Below are 13,138 nucleotides of genomic sequence, written 5' to 3'. Positions count from 1 at the left end.
CACCAAATACAGAGACGTGGAACTGATGTCTCCAAACCTTCCCAGTGTCTTCAGTGACCTCCAGGAGGTAGAGGCCACTGTCCTGCTGCTGAACTGCCATGATGAGAAGAGTTAAGTTTTCTCTTATAAAGCTCAGTCTATTGTTGAAATGATTTGAAGTCCAATTCAAACTCTTCCCTACATCGCTCTGGCTGGAAACATTCTTCCAAGAGTATATGAAATAACAGCTTGAATTTGAGTATGGCTTCATCTTCCATATAACAGAGTATGTCCTTATCTGTATGCTGGGGGGCCGTAACCAGACAGACTCTCCCGAGATTCCAACCACATGATCAGCAGAACCTAGGGATTATAGGAAAGAGAACCCAGGCTGGAGGTGGAAAGAAAATTTCAAGCCTGAGCATTGTGGGTTGTTGGATGTGACCTCCCTTAAACCAAGAGGATGGAAATGCATATGAGGAGCCCAAAGTCTAAGAGAACCTGAAAGTGTATCTCCCTTATCTGCCTCCCCTCCCTCCATGCTCTGTGCCTGAAGGGCCCACACACCAGTAATAATAGCTAAAATCTCCTGAGTTCTTATTATGGGACAGATAGATTTTAAACACTTTACATATTTTTACTATTTCACTTTACAATGACCCTAAAAGAGTCTTATCCCCATTTTACAGGTTAGGAAACTGAATCAGAAAGAACTTAAAAGTAATTGGCCCAAGTTACACAGTGAGAAAGATGAGCTTAAAATCCAGTCAATTTGGCTTTAGAGGATGAATTCTTAACCATAATTATTATAAATATCATATATGATGTCACTCCTTCCCTGCAGTGCTGAGGCAACCGACAGTGGCCATCAGTGACTGCTGGAAATTCTTAATGGCCAGACCTAATAAGACTAACCCTCCAAGCTGAACTAATGGCTCCCTCCTCCATCCTCCGTCCTCATAGAACTAGATTCATAATCCTTTCTTGTAGCACTTTGCACATAAGATTGTGGTCTTTATTCATTAGTGTTCACCAATTTTTTAGTTACTAGAAAGTATCCACAGGATTGCTCCATAGAAAACAAATAGAGAAAAATAAAACTATATTACCAAGGCATATCCTAGAACATCCCTCTCTAAGGACCATTATGGGGGCTAATGACCGTGAGAATGTGACGTAGAGCTGCTTGTCATTGCCTACCCTAGAGTACTCCAGTGCAATCAATGAAAACAAGTGGAAATCCCTGTACCATTTTTGGCAAGGAAGCTATGTGACATGGCCCAGTGGAGGCTGGAAATATAAAGGTCTGTCTGGGCAGGTTGAAAAGGGTCAGGGAGAATTTGGAGGAGAGAATAGAAGAAGGAGATAGTTATACAAACAGATCTGTTAAAATGGAGGACATTGAGAAGAGAGCGATGGAGAGAGATCTTTAGATGTCCACGTGCATTATAAATACACTCACTCCTAACCATACCTTCATGTCAGCATTTTCTCAAGAGACTAAGTAAATAATTAAAGGACTCGTAATTACTATCTGGTTAATATAATATGTTCCTCTGATTTGACACTCCTAAGAGTAAAACACATGAGGTTCCTACTCATAGTCCCATGATTTGGACTGGCTCTGCTTATTACCAAGCCAAAAGCAGAGACTGTGATATATATCTCTGTGACTTTGTCTCTTGAGGTCCTAGCACTGCCTAAAGATGTTGAGAACAAAGGTGAACAGAAAAATAATTACTAAACCTACAAAAAGGACATGAACTGTCATCACCAATTATTGAGTCCTTACTGAGTCCCCACTGTAATGAGGGCCCTGAAAAGGCAGGGCCTCTTCATGTGTAAGATATGGTTCCTGACTCCAGAGAATTTGTGATCTGGAAATAGAACATGCTTTCATGCCACAGCATACATTTAAGGTTGAGATACATAATCATCTAAAGAATTCTAATTCGGATCATGGAAGACCAGATTAAGACATGCTAACCAATGCTCCCACTGAGAATAACTAGAAAAAATGGGCAAAGTAAAAAAGTATGTTGTTAATGGCATCAGAGAGCTAATAAAGCAGTATAAAGTTATAGGGCCAAGATCTGGAAGAAGGAAACTCAGAGAGGTGAAACCAGAATTTTTGACTGCTGCTCCTTGGAGGCATCTTCTGAGTCCATAAAAAGCATCTGAAATGCTGAGAAGCTAAGCAGAGCTTACAATAAGCTCAAGGAACTAAGAGAACATGGAGTTCAGGAACCTCTTGAGAGGAAGTGGGTATACCTAAAATCCAGCAGATTTGGGGTTTGTACCATAAAGGTCTACACACTAAGAGTAAGGGTGAACAAGAAATAGGCCAAGGACTTCCCTGGTGGCACAGTGGTTAAGAATCTGCCTGCCAATGCAGGGGACACAGGTTCAAGCCCTCGTCCTGGAAGATCCCACATGCTGCAGAGCAACTAAGCCTGTGCACCACAACTACTGAGCCTGCGCTCTAGAGCCCACGTGTCACAACTACTGAGTCTACGTGCCACAACTACTAAAGCCTGCTCACCCTAGAGCCCATGCTCCACAACAAGAGAAGCCATCGCAATGAGAAGCCCGCACACCGCAACAAAGAGTAGTCCCCGCTCACCACAACTAGAGAAAGCCCACGCACAGCAACAAAGACCCAACACAGCCAAAAATTAATTAATTAATTAATTTAAAAATAAAAAAAGAATCTGCCTGCCAATGCAGGGGACACCGGTTCGATCCCTGGTCCATGAAGATCCCACATGTCATGGAGCAACTAAGCCTATGTGCCATAACTACTGAGCCTGCACTCTAGAGCCCGCAAGCCACAACTAGTGAGCCTGTGCGCCATAACTACTGAAGCCTGCGCACCTAGAGCCCATGCTCTACAACGAGAGAAGCCACCGCAATGAGAAGGCCATGCACCCCAATGAAGAGTAGCCCCCAGCTCTCCTTAATTAGAGAAAGCCCATGTACTACAACAAAGACCCAATGCAGCCAAAAAGTTAATAAAAAAGAAAAGAAATAGGCCAGCTCTCACAGAGATTGAAGCCCAGTTTTGAATAATTTCAACGCTGAATTGGATTAACATTATCTAATATCTCTAGTATTTCTAATCTGACTAGAGGCAAATACAAATTATTCCTGGAGGAAAATAACAAAAACCAGTGCATTAAACTATTTCTAAAATTTTTCATACAACAGTGTCCAAAATGAAATAAAAAAATAAACAGGCATAAGAAGAGGAAACATGTCCAAAAACCAAAAGAAAAAATAGAAATAAATCCAAGGGACATCTAGATAATAGTGTTATCAGCCATAAACTTTAAAGTAATTTTGTTTAACATGTTCAAAGAAATAAAATATGTTTGAGAATTACAGCAGAGAACTAGTGTGATAGAAAGCAAAATGGCTATTCTCCCTGAAATGTGACTTTGCAGCTCCTTCCATCCTCAAGAGATTGAGTTCACTTTCCCATCTCTTGTAACTGGGCTGGCTTTCTGAACAGAATGCAGTAAAAATGCTGTTGTGCCAGTTCTAAGCCTAGATCTGAAGAGGCCTTGCACAGGCCTCTTGGAATGTGCCTCTACATGTTCTCTTGGCATGTTGTCTAGCTGACATATAAACAAGACTCAGATAGCCTCCTGGAGGATGAGAGATCACATGCAGCAAGCTGAGGCCTTCTTAGATCAGCCGTCCCCAGTCAATCTGGCAGCTGACCCTATATGCAAAAATGGTGCAAGCTGAAATGAAAATAATGACCCAGCTAAGCCCCGCCCAAATTGCCAACTAGCAGAATCATTGACTAAATAAGTGGTTGTTGTTTTAAACTACTAAGTTTGGAAGTGCTTCATTATGCAGCAATAGTTACCTGAAAAAATGAATTTTTTGAGAACCAAATGAAAATTGTAGGAATAAAATATAAAATAACTGAAAAATGAACTCAACTGAGACCTTTTCTGACCACAACAATATGAAACTAGAAATCAACCACAGAAAGAAAAATGGGAAAAGAACAAACATATGGAGACTAAACAACATGCTCTTAAAAAACCACTGGATCAAAAGTGAAATCAAAGAAGAAATCAGAAAATACCTGTAGACAAACAAAAACGAAAGCACAACCTTATAAAATCTATGAGATGCAACAGAAGCAGTTCTAAGCAATACAGGCCTGCATCAAAAAACAAGAAAAATCTTAAACAAACAACCTAAACTACCACCTAAAAGAATTATAGAAGAACAAACAAAACCCGAAGTCAATATAAGGAAGAAAATAATGAAAATCAGAGAGGAAATAAATAAAATAGAGATCAAAAAAAACCAATAGAAAAGATCAATAAGTCCAAGAGCTAATTTTTTGGAAAGGTAAACAAAATCAACAAACCTCTAGCCAAGGTCACCAAGAAGAAAAGAGAGAGGACCGAAATAAACAAAATAAGAAAAGAAAGAGGGAAATTTTAACCACAGATACCACAAAAATACAAAAAGATTATGAGAATACTAATAGTTATATGCAAACAAACTGGACAACCTGGAATAAATGAACAAGTTTGTAGAAACAGACAGCCTGCCAAAACTGAGTCAAGAAGAAACAGATCGTTTAATTAGACTGATCACTAGAAGTAAAATAGAATCTGTAATTTAAAAATGAAACAAAACAAAACTCTCTGCAAACAAAAATCCAGAACTGAACAGCTTCACTGAGGAATTCTACCAAACATACCAAGAAGAACTTATACCTATCCTTCTCAAACTATTCAAAAAAAATTTAAGAGGAGGGAATACTCCCAAATTCATGGCTTCTATGAAGCCATCATCATCCTGACACTGAAACCAGACAAAGACACCACAAAAAAAGAAAATTATAGGCGAATATCTTTAATGAACATAGATGCAAAAATCCTTAACAAAATATTAACAAACTGAGTCCAACATAACATAAAAGGGATCATACACCATGGTCAAGCTGATTTCATTCCAGGGTCACAAGGATGGTTCAACATACATAAATCAATCAATGTGATACACCACATTCATAAAAGAAAGACAAACCACATGATTATCTCAGCAAACACAGGAAAATCATTTGACAAAATTCAACATCCATTCATGATTTTTAAAAAAGCTCTTATGAAAGTGGGTATAGAGGGAACATATCTCAACATAATTAAAGCCATTTATGACAAACCCACAACCAATATAATACTCAATGGTGAAAAGCTGAAATCCTTCCTGTTAAAATCTGGAACAGGGCAAGGATGCCCACTCTCACTACTTCTATTCAACATAGCATTGGACTCTGTCTAGCTGTGACCGGCTGAGGCGGCGCGGCGGCATAGGGACGGTAGCCTTGCCCGGCTACTGCAGCACTAGGGTGTCAGTTGGTCCCGCCCAGAACACTTCAGTTCTGCCCTGCAAGGATATATTTAATAACTGATTGGTGTGTTCCTTTAATACAAGAAAATGGAAACTGAACAGCCAGAGGAAACCTTTCCCAACACCGAAACCAATGGCGAATTTGGTAAACGCCCTGCTGAAGATATGGAAGAGGAACAAGCTTTTAAAAGATCTAGAAACACTGATGAGATGGTTGAATTACGCATTCTGCTTCAGAGCAAGAATGCTGGGGCAGTGATTGGAAAAGGAGGCAAGAATATTAAGGCTCTCCGTACAGACTACAATGCCAGTGTTTCAGTCCCAGACAGCAGTGGCCCCGAGCGCATATTGAGTATCAGTGCTGATATTGAAACAATTGGAGAAATTCTGAAGAAAATCATCCCTACCTTGGAAGAGGGCCTGCAGTTGCCATCACCCACTGCAACCAGCCAGCTCCCGCTCGAATCTGATGCTGTGGAATGCTTAAATTACCAACACTATAAAGGAAGCGACTTTGACTGCGAGTTGAGACTGTTGACCAGATGGCTTCACAGGCGAATTCTATCAAACATTTAGAGAAGAGCTAACACCTATCCTTCTCAAACTCTTCCAAAATATAGCAGAGGGAGGAACACTCCCAAACTCCTTCTACGAGGCCACCATCACCTTGATACCAAAACCAGACAAGGATGTCACAAAGAAAGAAAACTACAGGCCAATATCACTGATGAACATAGATGCAAAAATCCTCAACAAAATACTAGCAAACAGAATCCAACAGCACATTAAAAAGATCATACACCATGATCAAGTGGGGTTTATTCCAGGAATGCAAGGATTCTTCAATATACGCAAATCTATCAATGTGATAAACCATATTAACAAACTGAAGGAGAAAAACCATATGATCATCTCAATAGATGCAGAGAAAGCTTTTGACAAAATTCAACACCCATTTATGATAAAAACCCTGCAGAAAGTAGGCATAGAGGGAACTTTCCTCAACATAATAAAGGCCATATATGACAAGCCCACAGCAAACATCATCCTCAATGGTGAAAAACTGAAAGCATTTCCACTAAGATCAGGAACAAGACAAGGTTGCCCACTCTCACCACTCTTATTCAACATAGTTTTGGAAGTTTTAGCCACAGCAATCAGAGAAGAAAAGGAAATAAAAGGAATCCAAATCGGAAAAGAAGAAGTAAAGCTGTCACTGTTTGCAGATGACATGATCCTATACATAGAGAACCCTAAAGATGCTACCAGAAAACTACTAGAGCTAATCAATGAATTTGGTAAAGTGGCAGGATACAAAATTAATGCACAGAAATCTCTGGCATTCCTATATACTAATGATGAAAAATCTGAAAGTGAAATCAAGAAAACACTCCCATTTACCATTGCAACAAAAAGAATAAAATATCTAGGAATAAACCTACCTAAGGAGACAAAAGATCTGTATGCAGAAAATTATAAGACACTGATGAAAGAAATTAAAGATGATACAAATAGATGGAGAGATATACCATGTTCTTGGATTGGAAGAATCAACATTGTGAAAATGACTCTCCTACCCAAAGCAATCTATAGATTCAATGCAATCCCTATCAAACTACCACTGGCATTTTTCACAGAACTAGAACAAAAAATTTCGCAATTTGTATGGAAACACAAAAGACCCCGAATAGCCAAAGCAATCTTGAGAACGAAAGAAGGAACTGGAGGAATCAGGCTCCCAGACTTCAGACTATACTACAAAGCTACAGTTATCAAGACGGTATGGTACTGGCACAAAAACAGAAAGATAGATCAATGGAACAGGATAGAAAGCCCAGAGATAAACCAACGCACATATGGTCACCTTATCTTTGACAAAGGAGGCAGAAATGTACAGTGGAGAAAGGACAGCCTATTCAATAAGTGGTGCTGGGAAAACTGGACAGCTACATGTAAAAGTATGAAATTAGATCACTCCCTAACACCGTACACAAAAATAAGCTCAAAATGGATTAAAGACCTAAATGTAAGGCCAGAAACTATCAAACTCTTAGAGGAAAACATAGGCAGAACACTCTATGACATAAATCACAGCAAGGTCCTTTTTGACCCACCTCCTAGAGAAATGGAAATAAAAACAAGAGTAAACAAATGGGACCTCATGAAACTTAAAAGCTTTTGCGCAGCAGAGGAAACCATAAAGAAGACCAAAAGACAACCCTCAGAATGGGAGAAAATATTTGCAAATGAAGCAACTGACAAAGGATTGATCTCCAAAATTTATAAGCAGCTCATGCAGCTTAATAACAAAAAAACAAACAACCCAATCCAAAAATGGGCAGAAGACCTAAATAGACATTTCTCCAAAGAAGATATACAGAGTGCCAACAAACACATGAAAGAATGCTCAACATCACTAATCATGAGAGAAATGCAAATCAAAACTACAATGAGATATCATCTCACACCAGTCAGAATGGCCATCATCAAAAAATCTAGAAACAATAAATGCTGGAGAGGGTGTGGAGAAAAGGGAACCCTCTTACACTGTTGGTGGGAATGTAAATTGATACAGCCACTGTGGAGAACAGTATGGAGGTTCCTTAAAAAGCTACAAATAGAACTACCATATGACCCAGCAATCCCACTACTGGGCATATACCCTGAGAAAACCATAATTCAAAAAGAGTCATGTACCAAAATGTTCATTGCAGCTCTATTTACAATAGCCCAGAGATGGAAACAACCTAAGTGTCCATCATCGGATGAATGGATAAAGAAGATGTGGCACATATATACAATGGAATATTACTCAGCCATAAAAAGAGACGAAATTGAGCTATTTGTAATGAGGTGGATAGACCTAGAGTCTGTCATACAGAGTGAAGTAAGTCAGAAAGAGAGAGACAAATACCGTATGCTAACACATATATATGGAATTTAAAAAAAAAATGTCATGAAAAACCTAGGGGTGAAACAGGAATAAAGACACAGACTTACTAGAGAATGGACTTGAGGCTATGGGGAGGGGGAAGGGTAAACGGTGACAAAGCGATAAAGAGGCATGGACATATATACACTACCAAACGTAAGGTAGATAGCTAGTGGGAAGCAGCCGCATAGCACAGGGAGATCAGCTCGGTGCTTTGTGACCGCCTGGAGGGGTGGGATAGGGAGGGTGGGAGGGAGGGACACGCAAGCGGGAAGATATATGGGAATATATGTATATATATAACTGATTCATTTTGTTGTGAAGCTGAAACTAACATACCATTGTAAAGCAATTATACTCCAATAAAGATGTTAAAAAAAAAAAAATCCCAGTTTAATCTTTGCTCTCACATGATTCAACAGAACTGAAATTTAACCAAGAAAAAAATAACAATATTGAGACAAACTTGTCCTATACTGTAACAATATATATTCATTAAGGAAAAAAAAAAAAAAAAAAAACATAGCATTGGAAATCCTAGACACAGCAATCAGGCAAGAAAAAGAAATAAAAGTTATCCAAATTGGAAGGGACAAGGTAAAATTGTCATTATATGCAGATGGCATAATACTATATAGAGAAAGCCCTAAAGACTCCATACATAAACAACTAGAACTGATAGATGAATTCAGCAAGGTAGCAGGATACAGGATTAATATACAGAAATCAGTTACATTTCTTTACATTAATAATGAAATATCAGAAAGGGAATGTAACAAAACCATACCTTTTAAAATCACACCAAAAGAAAAATAAAATACTTAGGATTAAACCTGACCAAGGAGGTGAAAGACTTATATGCTGAAAACTATAATACATTAATAAAGGAAATTAAAGATGATTCAAAGAAATGGAAAGATACCCCATACTCTTGGTTTGGAGGAATTAATATTGTTAAAATGGCAATACTACTCAAAACAACCTACAGATTTAATGCAATCTGTATCAAAATACCTATGATATTTTTCACAGGACTAGAACAAATAATCCTAAATTTTGTATGGAATCATAAAAGATCCAGAATTGCCAAAGCAATACAAAGGAAAAAGAACAAAGCAGGAAGCATAACCCTCCCACACTTCAGATAATACTACAAAGCTACAATAGTCAAAATAGTGTGATATTGGCACAAAAACAGACATACGGATCAATTGAACAGAATAGAGAGCCGAGAAATAAACCCACACACCTACAGTCAATTAATCATCAACAAAGGAAGCAAGAATATAAAATGGGAAAAAGACAATCTCTTCAACAAGTGGTGCTGGGAAAGTTGGACAACTACATGTAAATCAATGAAGTTAGAGCACACCCTCACACCATGCACATTGAAGTAGTATCTGCCCAGATGGGGAGTAGTGGGTTGGAGAAGGAAAGTCAGGCTCCGCCCTTTACTTGAGCCTCCTCTGCCACATGGATTGACTCTTCCTTTAACAAATGATTTCTCTGTAACAGGCAATGATGTTTGACAGCATTTTGACCACAGTAGAACTTCTTTCAAAATTGGAGTCAATCCTTTCAAGCCCTGCTGCTGCTTCATCAACTAAGTTTATGTAATATTCTGAATCCTTTGTTGTCATTTTAACAATTGATTAAGTTCACCATCTTATATGGGTGCAGTTTATGGCACCCCAAAACAATTGCAATAGTGACATCAAAGATCACTGATCACAGATCATCATAACAAATATAATAATAATGAAAAAGTTTGAAATATTGAGAGAATTACCAAAATGTGACAAAGAGACACAAAGTGAGCAAATGCTGTTGGAAAAATGGAGCTAAAAGACTTGTGTGACACAGGGTTGCCACAAACCTTCAATTTGTCAAAACTCAGTATCTGCAAAGTGCAATAAAGTGAGGCTCAATAAAACGAGGTATGCCTGTCTATAAAGAATTCCTAAAAATCAGTAAGAAATAAACTGACAACCCAAAAAAAAAAAAAAAAAAGGCAGAAGACTAGGACAGGCACTTGGCAAATAAATGATACCCAGTTAACCAACAAGCAGCAAAAAGGTCCCCAACATTGTTGGATATCAGAAAACAATGAGACTCTACTATATCCCCACCAAAATGGCTAACATTTAAAAGACTGAAAATTCCAAGTATTGACAGGGATGAGGCACAACTGAGACTCTGATTCATTGTTAATGGGAGTGTAAATTGGTACAGCCACTTTGGAAAACTGACAATATCTTTTAAAACTAAAGTTACATATGCCCTATAACCCAGGAGAATTTGTACATACTCAGGAAAATATATACAAGAACGTTCATATTGGCTTTATTCATAATAATTCAAAATGGGAAACAACCCAAATATCAGTCATCATTAGATGAATAAATAAATCATGTTATATTCATATAATGGACTGTTACCTAGCAATGAAAAAGAATAAACTGGGACTTCCCTGATGGCACAGTGGTTAAGAATCCGCCTGCCAATGCAGGGGACATGGGTTTGATCCGTGGTCTGGGAAGATCCCACATGCCGCAGAGTAACTAAGCCCCTGTGCCACAACTATGGAGTCTGCGCTCTAGAGCCCACATGCCACAACTACTGAAGCCCGCACACCTAGAGTCGGTGCTCCGCAACAAGAGAAGCCACCACAATGAGAAGGCCATGCACCGCAATGAAGAGCAGCCCCCGCTCGCCCAACTAGAGAAAGCCCGCACGCAGCAACGAAGATCCAACGCAGCCAAAAATAAATTATTTTTTTTTAAAAAAAGAAGAATAGACTACTTCTACAAGCAAAAATGTGGATGGATCTTATCGACTTGGTTATTAATAAAGGAGCCAGACACCAAAAGGTATATAGTGAATGATTCTACTTATACGAAATTCAAATTCCAAAAAAAAAAATCTATGGTAAGAGGTTAGAATATTGGTTAACTCTGAGGAAATTATCAAGGAGGAGGGGACATAAAGAAGACTATTGGGGTGCTAGAAATGTTTTACATCTTGAGATGGGTGGTAGTTACATGTACATACATATATAAAAGTTCATCAAGGTATTCACTTAAACTTTTTGTACATTACTGTAAGTTATATCTTGATAAAAATACAAAATGTAAAAAAGGAGTAATTACCACCTCTCAGAGAGCTGTTCTGATCATTAAACTAAGTAAAATGTACTTTGATAAGAGCAAAGTAAGATGTTGCCACTGTGGAAACATTACCACAGCAAGAGTGGAAAAACAGGAGATTTCTGCACTCACCTTTTGGCGAAATATTAGAAAATTCTTCCTGATACTTACTTAAATGACAACCAGAAATCAGTGGGTCAGAAATTCTCACAGGTAAAATAGACTAGAAAATAGGTTGGGCAAATTTACAGATTGACAACGATGTTCTAAACCTAGGTTCCAGGTACATCTATAAGAATCAGTGAGCCCCTTTGAGGCAATGAGAAGACTATTCACTCCTATATTCAACAATTATTTATTGAATACTCTCTGTGTGTCAGGTATTGCTCTAGGGAAGATATCTTAATCTCAACACTTGACATATGGGGCCTGTTAATTCCCTGTTGCAGAGGAAGCGGGAGCCGTCCTGTGCATTGTAAAGATGTGTAACATCATCCCTGGCCTCTACCCGCTAGATGCCTGCACCCCTGCCCCATTCATGACAAACAAAAAAGTTTTTAGACATTTCCAAATGTCCCCTGGGGGGCAAAATTGTCCCCACTTGAGGACCACTACTCAAGGGCATTGGACTAGAGGGGTGAGCAAGAGATACAAGGTCCCTGCTCCCATGAAGCTTACACTCCAGTTGGGGTACGCACCATAAATAAGTGAAAAATGAGACAAGATCCTTTCAGAGAAACATAAGTGCCATGAAGGTAGTTTTAAAAGGTGATTTAACAGAGTGACTGGTAGATTCATGGCCAGAGAAGACCTCTCTGAGGAGGTGACATCTGAGCTAAGAAATGATAGATATGAAGGATCCAGCCAGGCGAAGAGCTACAGAAAAAACATTCTGGGTAGGGGGAACTGCAACTTCACAGCTCCTCTGGGGACAGGGAATCAAGCAGAAGGTGCAGCCCTTAGGCAGAATATTAGAGATAGAAGAACTAAGCAAGATGGCCTTAGTGGTTGGCAGCATTTGCAAAGAAATACATACATATGATAAGTCTTAATTTCCTAGAAACAGGACATCACCTTCACAGACTATAGAAATGGGAGATGATAAAACAACCAAATTACATTCAAGAGATTAACCCAGGCAAGTAGAGTTGGGGAGAGTTGCAAATAGAATGGTACACAGAAAGATAGAAATGCCCCCCATACGTAACAAGGAAGATATGGAACCCCCAAGACTGGGTAACTGACAATAGCAGTGTCAGTCATATGAAGGGTCAAGGGTAAGGCTCAGTAGAGAGGGAGCCACACCAATGGATACATATTTCATTGCCCAGGCACTGGGCTAAGTAATGGGTATCTAAAACTCCACCCCACCTCAGGCAGCAAAAGGGCTGAGACTACAGATGGATCTTGAGTATCCCACAGGAGCCAACTCCAAGAGCGACACGAAATGCCAAGTTTAAGGGCTCCAGGATGGGTGACAGAAATGCTTGTCACAAAACCAAAATCTATAGTGCTGGGCAGGATTTTAAATAAGGAATGAAAGCCAAATCATAAGAAGAGAACAGGACCAAAACAGAAGCATATAAGTGTAATATGGGAGCAGTGAACAGCCCAGGTTACTGGTGCATGCACGGGTGCATCTTACTGGCCCAAAGGCAGGGAAGAAGTTCAGCCAATACACCAAACAAAGCTTTCCAGG

General features: G+C 39.1%; 1 protein-coding gene across 1 annotated transcript in view; it reads right to left on the bottom strand.

Moving 5' to 3' along the window:
* Nucleotides 1-13,138, bottom strand: part of CD244 (CD244 molecule) — a gene marked incomplete at both ends in the record, with an annotated part of 32,216 nt that overhangs the window by 9,609 nt on the left and 9,469 nt on the right. Inside the window, one exon of the mRNA XM_082833846.1 lies at nucleotides 4-342. Within this exon, the coding sequence (XP_082689972.1) occupies nucleotides 4-342 (339 nt within the window). The remainder of the gene's footprint in view (nucleotides 1-3; nucleotides 343-13,138) is intronic.

Source organism: Leucopleurus acutus, assembly GCF_964270905.1.
Source record: "Leucopleurus acutus genome assembly, chromosome: 2".
In the NCBI taxonomy this organism is placed as follows: domain Eukaryota; kingdom Metazoa; phylum Chordata; class Mammalia; order Artiodactyla; family Delphinidae; genus Leucopleurus; species Leucopleurus acutus.
This window is presented reverse-complemented; position numbering and strand designations above follow the sequence as displayed.